Source organism: Epinephelus moara, chromosome 22 (genome assembly GCF_006386435.1).
Source record: "Epinephelus moara isolate mb chromosome 22, YSFRI_EMoa_1.0, whole genome shotgun sequence".
Classification (NCBI taxonomy): Eukaryota; Metazoa; Chordata; class Actinopteri; order Perciformes; family Serranidae; genus Epinephelus; species Epinephelus moara.
In genome coordinates this window covers 26,843,136-26,860,164 of record NC_065527.1, presented here as the reverse complement: position 1 = coordinate 26,860,164, position 17,029 = coordinate 26,843,136, and the positions used below count along the sequence as shown (strand labels likewise).

The window sequence follows — 17,029 nt, the reverse complement described above, 5'->3', positions numbered from 1 at the left end:
ATCACCAGCTGATCTACAGAGTTGATAATAGCTGCCACATTTTCTGAATATTTACACCTTGTCAAGCGTCTGACCAAGCATGCATAAACACCAAATGTAACTTACAAAGCCCATATAGCTTACGCCACAACATGTGACGTCAATGCCTGATAATAAAAAGTGCCACCGTTAGCTAGCTAGCAAATTAGGCAACATGGCGGATGAACACTGCACACAGCTTTTTGACCCTTACCATCAGTACACCATCTGGGTACTCCCAGTGCACTGCATTTTGTTGTAGTTCTGGGTGTGAACAAAGCTGTAGAATAGACCTATTCAAGGGCTTTGAGTGTGAACACAGTGAGAACGGTGTAAGTACACAGTATTCAATTTAAGATACAGCACAAGTTTTCTTTCTCATAAGGCAGGAATAGGTGCTATATAAATACTGTGAAAGTATCAAAAGCTCAATCCACTGTGAAATTTACACAGTCAGTGTTTAAAAACTGTGCCTTTGAACGAGCCGTCAGGACTTCTGTGAAGTTGTGATGTCACAGTTGTACTATATAAGGGTTGAAACTGCTGCTACAGTGCCATTCTAGTTATTCCCTGATGACACAATGACAATGCAGAGATGCCACCAGCACAGATGCAACAATCCAAGAGAAAAAGTTGGATTGTTGCATCTGTCGCTGTAGCTTCTTTGTTGTATTACAGTATTAACTTATTGCAAATTTCTTTGAATATTGAGGCATTTGCAGTTAACATTGAAGCCTAAACCTGCGTAGCTTCTGCTGATATGAACCATTCCAAGATTTATTTATGTTTTATTTATATTTTTCAAGACTTGAACAGAGATTAAAGACAGACAATGTCCTTTATTCGCACCAAATAATTTATTAATCCATTATTTTGATACAGGGCAGAGGTGAATACTGATGTACTGTAGGTTATTACATTATTAGTACCACTCAGGAGTTACATAAAAATGTCTATTGACAACTGTCATTTTCAGTTCAACAATCAACTGGTCAATCAGAAGACGTAAGAAGTTACACAGTTTGTGGAATGTACAAAAATAATTAAATTACCTCAGTCTAGTTTTCAGCAGCAACTCTGAGCTTTCTACGTGGATCCTTCCATCTTTTCTTTCTCTTGATAAAAGAATGTTCAGCTCATTCATATTAGACGGGGTGCAAGGGAAACCATGTGGTCCTAGTTTGGAGTTTTTGATTGATTTCTTTGTTTTAATTAAGGTGGCTTTATTGGCACGAGTGCATACAATGCAATGTTACGAAAGCATGTTAATAAAAGGGCAAGAAAAACAAATGGGCCATGGATAAGAATAACAATAGATGATGTCTGTTGTAGTTCAGAAACTGTTCAGTGTGTTGGCGCTGCAGCAGATGAAGCTGCAGAGCTTCTGGAGACACAACAATAAACTGCATCATATTCCATTATTTAAGAGGACACCAAAAGGCATTGCGAAATAACAGGGTGCTTATAGGGTCCCTCAGTCACCACGGGGCCCTTGAACACATAAAAACTGTGAACTCTGTGGTTTGGGGTCTACTTTGTTTATTTTTTTGTGTCATAAAGTAAGTATTTTAATATTCACTTTCTGATTCAGCACATTTCCAAATAAGAGGATGCTAAATTTAGAGATGTAGAGGTGATATAGTGAGATCAAATTATGTCAGTCTTCTTTTAAAAAAAATTGTTTCTGTATAGTTGCATTTAGCATACGTCCAGACCACATGCTATCAGATGTAAACTGCTAACTGCACGTAAAGTTGGAGTCAGTAATTCTGGAGAAAGAATATTATTTGAAGTAAACATGAAAACAAATATACCCCTCCACCTCAGCACTCCCTCAGAAGGTCCTCTGCCAGATAATTTTGAGCATCAAACACTTAATTTCCTGCATCCTGGTGATTTTTTATGCATCAATTTGTCCCTTTTCTTCATCATTTTAACGTATAAATGTCTTTAATTTTGTCAACACTAAAGTCCTCTGCTACTTCAATGTTTTATAGGGAGCAGGGGAGACAAGTGTACACACATATTGAGGGGGATGTGTCCCCTGTGTACCACCCGATACACCCGAATGCACCCATGGCCTTTATCCTGTCCTGTGCACAAGCACAAACGCCCCCTGTTACTGATTGGCTGCAATAGTGATGTGTAGCTGGGTCTGAGCAACGTTGTTTGTTTGCCATTTACAGAGCCAGGGCTGTGTATGAACACACACACACACACACAGACCAGACAGGGAGCAGACCATGAGGACATATCTGCTGAATTCAACAAAAAGTGTATTAGATTAAAGTTGCTGACTGTGCCTTTAGATCCGCAACTTCCTGTGTTAGTTTACATGACAGACTGAGTGTTACAGAATCTAACATCAGGATTGTTACTGACTAAACCTCAGACTATCCTCAATTACTGGAAAAAGTAGAGATTATTTTGTCACCCATCGCTTAAAAATCAATAAAACTGGTTTCCCAAGAGTTCACATATTTCTGACTGAGCCTTCTCTGAACACAAAACACCTCAGAATCTTCACGTTGTGTTTGTAGACATACATACAAATAAATGTGCTCATCTTGTTTACCTACATTCACTCTGTGTAGTTATCTATATGCACATGTTTAACTCCACACTTAAGATAAGCATTAGATCACCATTAGACACGTCACTCACACATTCTGCGTTTACAACTATCCACTGTTTTCTCTGTAGGTGTTCAGTAGAGGAGTAAACAAACAGGAACAAATTTGAAACCCAACTGACCTACAAACACAAGTGAAGTCATAGAGGAAACACTGGAGGTCACACATCACAGATCACTGAACACATACAAAAGCCAACAGTCCTTTCATTTAGCCCCAAACCGGCATATAAAAATATTCAACCTCAGCCTTCATAGAAGGTAAAACATTCATATCCTTTATCACTTTGCTCTATGTAACTGCATCTCCGAAGGCATGTGAAATATTTAAGAGGTCATGTGTGATATTTCTTCCACCACCAACTGTCCTGTGCTGTAGCTACACTGGCACACTGAAGTATGATTTGGTTAAAGTGTGTTGGACACAGATAATTCAGCTTCATAAACAAACAGTTATCACACCGCTGCAGCTTTACATTATCATAACCTCATAATCAAAGTAACAGCTGTGGCCACAAGGGGGCACACTTCTTTGAAAATGAATATTACTTCATCAAAAATAATGATGCACTTCTCTTTTATATAAAACCACATTTTTCCAAATTTTAGAATTACATAGTTTGTTCTTTCAAAAGGGGCCACATGCTTACAATTAAAGGGTACATTTGGTATGTTTTAAACCTGGACCCTATCTTCTTATCTTTTGTCTACGTGACTAATGGGGGCAACAACTTTTAAAACCGGTCCAGTGTTAAGCAAGACCGCTGCAACCAGCCTGAAACAGGCTGCAATGCAACAATAAGGGGCAATTGTGCACTGCCAATTTCGGCTGGCTAAAAGTGCTTGTTTTTGCCACTGACCAGCTCAGATTATTTTTTAAAGTTTCTGACATTATGGAAAGGATCCCTACAGAGATAGATCTTTTTGTTAAAGAGTGAGATCCTTTTTGTTTAATCAGAAACAGCCCCAAAAGATTTATAACCAAAGCCAACTAACCATTTAACTTCATACACTAAAATTGATGTTTATTCAAATTAAGTTTGGTCGGTTAGGTGATGGTGACTTCAAGGCTGTTTCTGGTTAAAATAAAAAGGTTCTTACTCTTTTTTTTTTTTAAAAAAAAAGGTGTTTCTGCCGGAATCCTTTAAATAAATTTGTCGGACACTTCTAATAGTAATCTGTGCCTGTCAGTGGCAAAAACAAGCACTTTTAATGGACATAATCTGAGGGGGGAACATGCCCAATATTGGTGACATTGCAGCCTGTTTAACAGCTGCTGGCTGCAGCCCTCTTGCTCAGCACTGGACCAGTTTTAACAACTGTCAATCCCACTAGTCACATAGAAACAAACATGTTAAAGTAGGGTCCGGGTTGAAAGATACTGAACTCACCATTGAAGTTTTATCTAAATGAGACACACTGCTCATTGTTAAAACTCATGCTACAGTAAAAAGTATTTAAGTTTGCAATATTGCAGGTGGAGTCCTGATGTTGACAATATTTCCTGCTCTGATGATGTGTGAACAGCTCCCCCTTGTGGAGAATCTGCAGCCTGCTAAATGTGGATAAGTTTGTGAGTTTCTGAAAGGGTTACGAGCAGCTCCGTGAGGTGAGTCGACAACATAAGATAACAAGCGAGGTGAAGAAAGTGTTTGCTTTCTTATAACAAGTCTGTAACTTACTATATAAGGACACATAGGAATGTATCGTATTTTTAAGGTTCACCAGTGAGAGCTATCTGGTGATGTATCGTAAAACATCAGTACTGTTGCTATGGTTACCTTTGATTTAATATATCTTGTACGCTAATGTCCCAATACAAAGTACTAATGAACTCAATGGTGTAAACATACTTTACCACACAACGTTTTTCTATATACATACATTTGTTTTAAATCATGTAACTACAACATGTTATGTTTCCATTGTAAGATTAGAATATTACACACAGAAAAAAATAGTGCTGAGGAAGTGAAAGTGCTTGTAAGGCACCTGAACCCATTTGGCAAAAATGTTGGCATGGCGACACATACAACATGACTTAGTGTTTTAATGGAAAAGCAAAGGCTACAAGTATCCGTACTGTGGTGTGTACTGTCAATGAGTCTTATCAGTAGTTGAACCGGTAAATGTTCAGAATGGTCCCAGTGTAAATACAGCACAGAACTAATAGTATTTAAACCACAGCAGGGCCCAGAGAACATGATCCTTGTGTTCAGTGGAGAAATGAGAAAGAGAAACTTTGAGGTTACGTTTCTATGAGGTTCAAGGTAAACAAACCAACCTGCATTTCAATTAGGCATCTTGAGAGCAAGTTCTTTTTTTGTTTTATGGTGAGTAGACAATGATGAACTCCAAGTCCTGAGTTCCCAGAAGTGACTACAATTATCTGCAATCCAGCCTTCCCCCAAATATTGATTCAGCAGGTGTTAAATGTACAACAGTCTGATTATAGAAAGGAATGCAAATCTACGGAGGCTCTAAAGTCCTGTTAGGTGATATTTTTTAATCTTGTGTGCACAAGATAATTTACTACAAATTCACACGCGTCTCTAACGACTGCAGATGCATAGAGCCAACACGTGATGGAGAAAGCTCTACTAATCAAATTTTATTTTCTATGGAGCCTCAAAAGTCCTGTGATATTATTTTATCTTATGCACAGAAAGTTAATTATCTTGTGCACACAAAATGATTAACTTTTTCCCACAAGATTAAAAAAAAAAAGTGTCAAAGTTGTTACTGAATATTTTGTCTATCAACTTGTAGTTTTCAATACCACTGTTACTCAAAATTTAGAAGATCCAAAGAGGAAACAGAATATTCAAGACACTTGACAAGTCCAATATTGAATTTCCTTTTCTCCATAGAGTTGAAGTTTTCTTGAGGTGGATCCAAAAAATCAAAAAATAAAAACATTGCTGACCTTCACTCTGAAATCTTAAGCCTTTCAACACATTCGCATCCAAGGCCAAAACAGGAGCAGATGTGAGACCAAAACTCCTGTAGATAATATCAATACATACAACCTTTTGGGAGGTCAGGACCTGCATGACTCTATGATGCTAACATGTTTGCAGGAAGAAAATCCACCAGTGGGAAATCAAGGAATCCAAAGACAGAAGATAAATGAAATGTGTAGCACTCTTCATAACAAAATATCGTCATATAAAAAGATTAAAACAAATATGTGACTTCTCTGTGTGCATAACAGCTACTGCAAAAATGAGGTTTACTTTTCATTTGGGTCCATAACTTCTATTGTGTCAACCCTTTAGAGGAGGTATGCTTGTAAAGACACCATACACTGTATAGCTTAGATAAAACCACCATCATTGCTAGATTTTAATACCCTTCACTGAATTATCAGATATCTGCAGACTCAGATGACTTTAGTGATGCAGAACACTTTCTCTACAACTGATAAACTTCTTCCAGAGCAGATCAAACGGCAGCAAACCGACAGATCAGTATTACAAGTTAGTATTGTTCCAGGTCTGATGAGTAAACGACATATATTTCTATATATTTACAGTAATAATATACTTCTCAAAGCACGAGAACTCTGTGAACAACAAGAAAGTGAAAGCAGGTAACAGCAGCAAAAATAAAAGCATGGGGGGCTTCTACTGCTGAGCAGATCAATCGCCCCCTGCTTTTAAAGGTCCACAGAGGAAGTTCTGAGCTTATCAGTTACAGGTAGTGTTTGTGTTTATGTCGGGCTCGGCCATATTGGAAAAGAGATTTCATCTTTAGCTACTTCAACAAGATAAACTTATTCCTGTCTGGTAAATATCTCCCTGTACACACGTCTGGGATCAATTAGAATTCCCTTGTGGTGAGGATAAATGATTGTGCCTTTCACTGTATTCCAGCTTGGGCTTCAAGCAAAGCAGCACCGAAGTATCATCTAAAACAACATGGCAGTGCTGACATTTAGTCTGTCACATGGGACACTGAGGAAAATATGTACCACTGCTGCTGTGAGGGGAAAAAAAGACACAAATCTGCAATTGTAGCTTCTTCTTTTCTTTGTATAATTATGTGTTGAGTAAGTTTTTCTCCTGCAGATTTGTGTTTTTTTTTAAAACCATATGACAGTGATATTTTATAATACAACACTGCAAAAAATCACAGCAATTTGAACAGCCATTTTTTTTTTACTCTACTGACACTATAATGTTGCCACAGAAAGTAACAGTTAGTGAAGCACTGTCTCTTCGTTTTTGGTTTCCTCTCGACACGCAAAGCATTCTTCCACAAAACCAAAAAATAAACTTTGATAACATCTGGGATATTGAAAACAATAGCTTACTTACTGAGACAAAAGGTCCATTTCTAATGAGGCCACTTTTCGGAGGCAAGTTTCCAAAAGCCTTTGTGGTGTGAGGATCGCGTATAATTTAAGATGGCATCAGAGCGACCACAAGTCTGTTTCAGAAACTTTGCGGCACAACAGTCGACTGGAATCTCAAAGTCCATTTTTTTATAAACACTTACAGCTTCTTCAGGTTGTGTGTCCAACGGGAGCCTCTCCTTTTCTCCCCACTCTTGACAAAGTACGCACCTCCTGCTTGAAATGCTGAGTGTTGGCAGTTAAAAGTATTTCAGAAGAGCTTCTTCGAAGTTTATTATATTGTAAAAACAGCAGCAGGAATGAGAAGCCTGACTGTTTGCTCACAAAGAGGCACCCGTTGGACCTAACACACACTTGCGGTTTAAGTCACGCTACTATCATTGGCACTGACTTCACACACGTCTTCATCACACACACTTCGACCCAATCCTAGACCAGCAAACATCCCTGATCCCTGACCAGGACTCTGGGAGACGACCCCTAGAAGCGCCCCTGCGGAGGCCATGTTGTTGCTCACAGCAGCACTGCTGCTGTTACTTACACTGTTGTTACTACTGCTACTTCCTGTTGCTGAGACGCCGGTGTGCTGTGGCGACAGAACAGTGCCGGAAAGATGGGGAGAAGAAACAGACATTCCTCCTCTCCCTCCTCCCAGGATAGCGCCCTGTCCTCCTTCACCTGCAGAAAGGAGGAGGTGAGGGGAGGAAATCAAATCTGACCCATCCTCACCTCCACCTCCTCCTCTTCTCCCTCCCTCGCCGTTGCTCCCACCTTCCCCGCTCTCTCCCAGGCCACTGCGCCTCTCGCAGTGCGAGCGGTGCCTCATGAAGCTGTCGCGCCACATGAACTTCTTGCCACAGCCGAGGCAGTCGTACGGCTTGAGGCCCGTGTGCGTCTTCATGTGCTCTGTGAGGTGATGCTTCATCTTGAACTTCTTGGCACAGACGGGGCAGTGGAAGGGCCTCAGGTCCAGGTGCATGTTAATGTGGCGGTCCCTCATGCTCTTGTGGGTGAAGGTCTTACCACAGTGGCACATAAACACTTTACCTGAACCCCCAGTGCTGCTGTTGCTGCCACCACTCCCACTTCCCCCTCCAATCCCCCCACTGTCTATGCCATCAACTCCCAAACCGCCCTGCACCGACAGGTGGACTGCACCGTGCTCCAGACTGGGACCTTTGAAAGAGGCTCCTCCTATCATACCACCTGCCATCCCCAGTGGAGGGGCGGCAGTGTCCAGAGAGAGCCCGGAGGCCTGGCTATAGAGGAGGATCTGGTTCCCCTGCATGTCCAGGGGGAAAAGCTGGGCCCGGGCCGAGGCGGCAGACTGAACCTGGCCCAGCAGTGCTGAAACGGCACGGTTAGCGCTCTGGCTCTGACTTGCTGCACTGTCATGAAGGTGCTGAGCTAAAGTCTGGTCCATTAAACTGCCTTCAAACTTGAGGTAGTCTTCTGAAGACTGGCAGTAGTCCACCTGGAGAAAGACAAAGAAGAGAGGGTTTAAATCTGTGATGGATGCAAAATGCTCGGATTTTGCTGCACCAGGAAATTTTGCAAATTTTTTTCCTAGTAACAGAAATATTTTTAAGCTATTTTGCACTTCTTCACTTCTCTATACAGTCCTCGGCACCTGCATGTTGGACAGACAATGTGCAGTGCAAGTCTTACATGCTGCATGAATCTAGAAAAGTTTTGAAGTTTAGAATAATATATTTCTTTTTCAAATCTCCTAAGTTCAGATCGTGCTGTCATGTCATCCATGATAAAGATGGCCGACATGACAGCTCCCCAAAGTGAAGCTAAAGCATCTCGATCACCCCCTGGTGGCTCGCTGCAGTATAGGTCATAAACCCCACCCCCTCTATGTTAGTGGATGGGACAGGACCAAAACAACAAGATCAAAGTACACGAGAAATAATTCTTTCCCAAAGATGATTCTGTCATTTCAGGTAGTTCTTGCCAAGCTGATACAAGTGTTTTCTTTTTTTCCGATAAGTTTGGTTTTAATAGGCTTTTGTTTTTTGTTTTTTTAAATATGAAGGGGGGTGTGACATGTCGATTGAGTGTGTGCCAATCAGTGTGCTCACGATTAATGGCACTGTTTGGATTGGTCCGACAGGGGTGAGAACTTGATACCACGGAGATTGCTACTGCGCACAATCTGGCTAAAAATGACATAACCAGTGCAAGATGGCAGTGTTTTGGCTTCATTATTGTACAGTGAGAGGAGGCGGAGAGGAGGCGGAGATGCGTCGTCCATCTTTATGTACAGTCATTGGTTACAACTAAATATTTTGCAACTTTGGTGCCCCCTGGTGTTGGTACAAAAACTGTCTCTTTTTTTAACAAACAAAAACTTCTGCTTTTAGAATATTTTAAAAGACACTGAAATAAAATGAAAAATCTACACGCTGTGTCTTTTATGTGAGTTTCGTCTTACCTGTGAGTCCATGTCATTCTCCGCTCTGCCTCCCAGATCAGCTGATAGGCTCCTAACGTTGGAGATGTTGAAGTCACTTCTCTCCCTCTCTCTGGCCAACTCCATCTCCCGCTCATCCTCGTCCTCTTCATCTTCTCCTCCCTCCTCCCCAGACACTACGATGAGGTCGTCATCCTCCATGCGCTCGGTTTTCACCACCACCCACTGTTTACGGGGCATAATGCTGGGTTGGCTGTAGGTAGGACGCTTCTGCAGCGGCATCGCTGAGTCCTCCCCATCCTTTCAATTCAGATATTTTACGTTATAATACAGTAAATGGTGGATATCTAGTCTTTGTTGTCAGTAAAACCTTTGTATTTTCAGAATATCATCTTTTTAAGGATCAAGGAAAAGCAGCTTGACTAACATGGACCGAAAACATTAAAAGAAAAGCTGCATTAAAACCAAACAAAATGACAAGGAATAAATTTAAATACTCCCACTACATTTGGATGTTTAGGATGCAGAATCTTCCTAATGTTCAGATAAGTTGCTTCATGACTGTGGGACCAGAGGAAACCATGTTCTGCTCATGACAATCACATTACATCTATTCAACAATGATGAAAATGCTGTATATCAATTACTGACAGACAATAATGTAAAAACAAACTTGACTGTCAAAGTAACCCAGAGGCTCCGTGGGACTAACAGTTAATCATTTTTAAAATAAATGCTTTCAGATTGATTTAATAGTGTCAGTTGCTCACACTGATGGAGCCTCACCTGATAGGAAGACACACCAAAGCTGTCGCTGACTCCAACTTCCTGCTCTGACACTGAGCTCATTTTCTTCCTCCTCCCGCTGCCTCCTCCTCTTCCTCTCTTCCTTTGGTGGTACAACACCTCCTCCTCTTCCTCCTCTACTTCCTCCTCCTCTTCTTCAATAAGGAAGGCTTCCTCTCCTCCCGATGGGGTGCAATAGCTGGGGGTGTTGCTCGCCCCGCCTCCATCCGCCGAAGCCCCAGCTGCAGCCGCACCACTTCCTCCAAAGCTGCTCCCGTCCCTGGGGCTGAAGTAGTTGGTGCTGCTGGGAGACTGGCTCTCACTCACTGATGGGCGGCTGGGAGGTTGGGAGGCAGGTTGGGGCTCAATGGACCCCACCACCTGGGCTTGACCTCCACCAACAGCCCCATCACTACCAGCTCTATTACCACCGCCTGCAGCACCATCACCATTGCTGCTGCTGCACCCGAGGTTAGCCGACCCTCCACCTCCTCCGGCACTGGCTCCCTCCTGCACGCCACCTCCTGCACTGCTCCCTCCTCCCGCTGCAGCCCGGCCCTCCTTCAGCAGCTCTGTGCATTTGTCCACGATGTGCCACATCTGCAGGACGCTGCCCACCGTGAGGTAGTTGACAATGTCTTCACGCAGCATCCGGAGCTGACCGGTGTAAGCGCAGCTCAGCACGCTCTCAAACGCCAGCGGGTCCATTACTGCTGGGATGGAGACTGTAGACATGTTCTTCAGTAGTACCTGGGGGTGGGTGGAGAATGATCACAATGATACATTTATACATTTATGAATGATTTGTCCTGCCTCCCCCTTGATCTCCCCATACCTGTTTATTATTTCTCACACCAATTTATCATGGTGGAAACCTGCTGGTTCACAGTCCAAATCCTGATTAATTTATGCCATCTTTGGATGGTCAATCTGTCTGCCTGTCTCTCAAACAGTTAAAGTATCTCACTGCTGGAAAGATGGTCTTTTAAAAAAAAAAAAACGGGCTGTCTGTGCAGTAGAAAGATGCAAATACTTTTGAAATTGGCGCTGACCAGAAAAAGCAGCAAAAAAAGGGCTGCGGCATTTGCTTTGGCTTAAGAGGTAGAAAACCTAAAATTACATGAGTGCACTGTGTAGCATCAGACCAATAAACACTCCTGTTGGTGGGTGATGTAATGCAGTTGCCCTTCTGAACACAATGTGGCGGCCGGCTGGTAACAAACAATCTTGTATTTTAATTAAACGGTAATCTAAAACATGTTTCTGAAAATATTTTAGATGAGGAGTATGCAACGCAACCACAGAATCTTGGTTACACATACTACCCACATAGTTATGACACAAAGATGTTTGAGTCTGCATCAAGTGTCAGTAAAACCAGTCTTTGGCAGATAAAATAGAATAGATCTTTATTGTCCACCATGGGTGGAAATTTGTCTTCTGCTCTCCAAACACAAAAGACAAAATTGTAAAAAGCAGACAAATAGTCAGTTAGACAAGAACATAAAGTAATTACAACACACTTTAACACATTAGATCAGCCCATTGTCTGTCTGTGGTTTAAAACCCATCAGTCACTTTGTTAAGATACGGATACTGATAACACTTGGGATGAGTAAGCGATTGTGGAAACAAAATACTTACAGCACAAAAACCAGGATGTGCAGACACATAATTCAAGTCTCTGTGTGAGGCTCAGCTCTAAATTTGTGCTTAATCAGATCTCTTCTGTCATGCTCATCGTTTTGGGGTTTTACCAGTTTCCTTACCAAGAAATAATAAGAAGCAGATCAGTTTAACTACACAGACTTTATGTCTCGGCACATTCAAAACAACACTGGTGACCATAATTTACAGTAAATCAAGTCTTCTTTTGACAAATGTAACTTCAGTCTTGTAGAAGTAGGACCTTATGTGAAAACTCAAATTTATAATATAGATGTAACCTATACCTGATGACAATATAAACTGATAGTGATGTCAAAAATGGGTTAATTATGGTTTTGAAGGCTTCACTCTCCTTGTTGTTCACAACACGTTAGTTACATTGTACACTAAGTGATGACTGAAGTGTGTTGTATCCACAAAGACTAATCAAGCCAACTATCTCCCTTTGAATCCACTGCCATGTCAATCATCTAATTTTGAGGCACTTTCTACTTGGTCAAAATCAGACATAGATGAATACGACTCCATAAAGATTTCATTTGTTCATACTAATTAGAAAACATCTGCTTTCTGTCATCCACATGTTGGGGTTGTTTCCTAGCAACATAAGACTCCCACCTGGTCATGGAAGTAGGGTGAGGAGGCAGCCAGGACGCAGCGGTGGGCTTTGAACACTTGTCCCTGGACGTGGATGGAGAGGTCACAGAGCCTGCCGTCTTCTCTCTGCCGGTTCAGGCTGTCCAGCACCGAGGCCTGAGCGCTGGGGAAGCACACCTGCACCACTGAGTCTGATGTGTCGCTGGGAGCCGAGCTGCTGCTGCTGCTTCCCACTTCCATGGGCAGGGACTGCATCTGGGTGGTAATAAAAAAACTTTTGTGACTCCCAGTTTTGGCAGTAAAATTATAATCTTTAAGTTCGACTGCTTCCAGGTTTGTTAATGCTGAATATGTTCAGACCGCAGTGTGAGTTTTTATGTAGTGATGTGAGACAACAACCAGAAGACATTGATCTGATATCCAAATATAGTATGGAAGTATGAGTATGGAAAAATCACATTATCGCCATTCTCAACTAGTTTGGACATCTGTCTGAAAATATTTTTAATGGATTATCGAAATCATATTCTGTTAGTCTAACATCAGAAAATAGAAAAAAAGTCCAACTTTTCAGAGTTCAAGTTGACATCTTTAAATGTCTTCTTTAATCAGACCAACAATCCAAAACTAACTGCATTTAAAATGATATATTACAGAGCAAAGCAGCAAATCCTCACACTGGAAGAGCTGCTTCAGAGAATTTGTCCCCTTCCCCTTAAATGGAACTAAAAACTAACCATTAATCAATCATCAAAAATACCTGCTGATTATTCATTAATTATCTGTAACTGCTTATCCTATTGAGGGTCACGCTGGGGTTGAGCTTATCACACCCTGCACAGGTCACCAGACTATCACAGGGCTGCCACATAGAGACAGACAACCATTCATGCTCACATTCACACCTACAGGCAATGAGAATTCACCAGTTTACCTAAACTGCATGTCTTTGGACTGTGGGAGGAAGCTGGAGTACCCTGGGAAAACCCATGCTGACACAGGGAGAATATGCAAACTCCACACCACTACACCATCTGCCCACTGCTGATTAATTCTCTGTCAATCCACTCATTATTATTTTCAATAGTAGCTCAGCCCATGGGGAGTTGGGTTGGGAATCGGAGGGTCGCCTGTTCAAGTCACCATCCGGACCAAATATGGTAGCTGGTAGCTGGAGAGGTGCCAGTTCACCTCCTGGGCACTGCCGAGGTGCCCTTTTGCAAGGCACCGAACACCCCATCAGCTTTCTCAGTTCACACATGGATTAGTCTGCCAACACTTATCAGAGTCTGTCACACATATTCATTTAAAAATGATATAAAATCAGACAGTCAGGTGCAAATAATAATAATAATAATTTGGATTATTATCTATTAGTGAAGGTTATTTCTCAAATTCTCAAACAGTAAAACTCCTAGGACGAAATTCTGGATTAAGTGTGTAATCACATCTTTATCCTTTATCACAGAATATGTAACATTAGGTTGACGATGCAGAGAGAACAGTGGCCAAATCAAGGAAGCTGCTGACTTGATCAGCCATGTTGTAACTTAGAAAAGACTCTTAATTTACCCAGAAAACACTGCAAATTAGTTCTACTCGAGTCAGTTAAGACAGCCCCTTGCAACTGACAACCTTAAGTGCCTATCTGAAGTGTCTTTGTTAGATCTCAGTCAAAGTGTGTCTTTGTGCAGCCAGCTCCCGCTGCATGTCACTCACAAACTGCACTTTATGTTTATTTACAGCCTTTTATATGCTGTGGTGGAATGTAACTAAGTACATTTACTCAAGTGCTGTACTTAAGTACTTGTACTTGAGTAACTCCACTTTATGCTACTTTGTAATTCCACTACATCTCAGAAGTAGCTATTGTATGATTTAGGGACTGTTCGTTATTAATTAGAGGGGAGGGGGTGGTGCAAAAAAAGGGGAGGCATGTCAAATGATTTTTTAATCACTGTTAAGGGACATTATGTGGGACAAACCCGTCTCTCGGGAAAAACATGACAAATCTGAGCTTAGAATTATATTTAATCTAAATCAGTTCATTCTACATTTAACATTTTTGCCAAAAATAAACCATATGCACTGACTTACCAGCATGCACGACAAGAAAGAAAAACCGAGGCTTTTATCAACTCTAGAATTTTGTCGTCATCTTTTAATTTTCAAAAATCAAAGGTTAAGTTTTTAAAATCTAATAACTTCGCTTGGGCGGTATCTATTTTTTTTATACATTCGCATCCTTCCTAGAGGTTCATGGTATACAACGGAATTATGGTGTGGCGAAACACCCCCAACAGGTAACATTGTTTAACCTATTTTTCTTATTAAACACAGAAAAAAACAAAACCATACACCCTCTAAATTCATGTTTCTGGCTTTTACCAAAGTAAGACTAGCTTAATTGCCTTAACTCAGCATAAAACACACTTCATTCAAATTCCACTGAAACAAAATAAAACTTCACCAAAACCATTTTGGTTAGTCTTGTTAGTTGTTTAGTTAGTTATTCCACTGCATCCAAAAGTCACCACCTCTCGTTTGGTTGCAATGAACCCTTGATTCACCGTGTAAGTTGTGAATATAACCCTGAAATCTCTCTTATGTTGCAGGCTCAGCTGTTTACAGTCTTGAAATGATCCTTTCACCACTTTCTACACAACACAATTTTACTCGAGCGCTTTCTACCAGCAGTTTGGATTAAAAGAAATAGATTTCTGTCAGAAAGAGCTTCCTTGGAGAAAGGCTACCAGGCAAACTTCTCCCATGTGCTCTCAGCTGTCCGTTGCACCAGACTGAACTCCGGTGGTGCGTCATGTGCACTACATGCAAAACATCCTAATTCCAACCTCTCCAGTATGAAGTCCATAAAAAGATGAGGGTCTGTATTTTTGATGATAATGGAAAACATGCCGTGGGGATTTCTAAATATCCTGATGTACCATACCTTTTTTTGGAGAGGGTAAAACAAACAAACAAACAAACAAACAAACACAACCCAGCCACCCCTTTCCTTTGATAAGTAACGAACAGTCCCTTACTCAACTACATTAATTTGACAGCTTTAGGTGCCTTGCAGATTTTTCTTGATAATAAGAAATACAAAAAACAAATAAATTATCACATTATTATAGGTTATGCTACCCAGCAATATATAAAGCCATTGAAATTAGCTCCACCTTTACCAGCTGCAACAGTTATTGAAAAACACATTATTGCATCAAAAACTATATTCCAATAATATATTCTGCACCATGAGTAGTTTTATTTTTGGTACTTTAAGTGTATTGTGATGCTATTACTTCTGCGTTTTACTTCAGTAATACTTTGAATGTTTGAATGCAGGACTGTGAATGTTTTTACACTGTAATATTGTCACTTTTACTTAAGTAAGGGATCTGAGTACTTATTCCACCACTGGTTGTATGCATTTTTGTGTGTTTTGCACACCGTGTGGGTCATATCACACTGTCCCTGCACTCACCATGGCAAATTTGATTGCACTTTGACAACATGATAGTTGCAAAAGGCTCACATCAACAGTATTATTTTGTACTTTACAGAAAGCAGAACCACATCACGTAATTAATTAATGAACAGAAAATGCCCACACCACACACACGACCACACCACTTATTGTTGCTGTGTTCTTAGTGCACGAGAAAATCAACAGCTGGACAACAAACACACTTTTAGTTGACAAGCTACGAAGGCAAATCTGTTGCTTGTAAATTGACGCAGGCTTGTTGTGAAAATGTTTGTCTGATGGTTGTGTTCTGCTTTCAGACAGCACACAGTGAAACAAACCGTCAGAGCTTGAGACTCTGATCATACCGTTACAGATGTGACGTTAGCCTGCTAGCTAGCTCCGACGGCTGGCTACAGAAACCCGCGAGCCGCTGCGGACATTAAACTCACCGTTATTAGTTGACACTGCAGCCTTCACAAGTACAGTCTCTGTCCGAGCTGACGGCAGTGTGTCCTGCCAGTTTACCCAGGCCCTGAAGTTTGGGGACCATTTTTTGAAAATGTTCTCCCCATCTGATCTCTTCTGCAGCGGCAGACAGCGACGCGTCGCCTTTAAAAGAATTCCAGACAGACGAGCCAGACTTTGGCCGACAAAAAATACATAAAATAAACAATGGGATAAACATATTTAAATACAGCGTTAATGTGTACAATATTAACAACAATGGTTGATTTAAAATAGTAATAAATCAATGTCTTGTTCCTATATTTATTCCAAACCATCCTTTAGATATTCATTAACATATATACACCGTAAATATATATGATGAATAATACGCAACATTTCATTTCCATCTTTTTTTTCCTTCCAAAAATCAGATTTCATGTGATAATTATATAATACAAACAAATGAATTTCTATAAAGAAAAACTAACAAGAAATATATTTAAAAAATATGATTCTGATTAGCAAAGATCATCATGTCCAATGTATTCAACCTCAGACTGACGCTAACACTGACTAATGTGACTGTCATGCTACATAACAGACCTCTCCTAATCTTGTTTATCCTCCAGGGCT

General features: G+C 40.9%; 1 protein-coding gene across 1 annotated transcript; it reads right to left on the bottom strand.

Moving 5' to 3' along the window:
- Positions 1 to 883: 883 nt before the first annotated feature.
- On the bottom strand, positions 884 to 16,546 carry zbtb22b (zinc finger and BTB domain containing 22b). The gene is made up of 5 exons (XM_050035373.1): positions 16,399 to 16,546; positions 12,499 to 12,732; positions 10,213 to 10,962; positions 9,448 to 9,726; positions 884 to 8,481 (listed from the first exon to the last, which is right to left on the bottom strand). Exons 2-5 carry the CDS (start codon positions 12,730 to 12,732, stop codon positions 7,369 to 7,371), a joined length of 2,376 nt encoding a protein of 791 aa, XP_049891330.1. The 5' UTR covers positions 16,399 to 16,546; the 3' UTR covers positions 884 to 7,368.
- Positions 16,547 to 17,029: the final 483 nt, after the last annotated feature.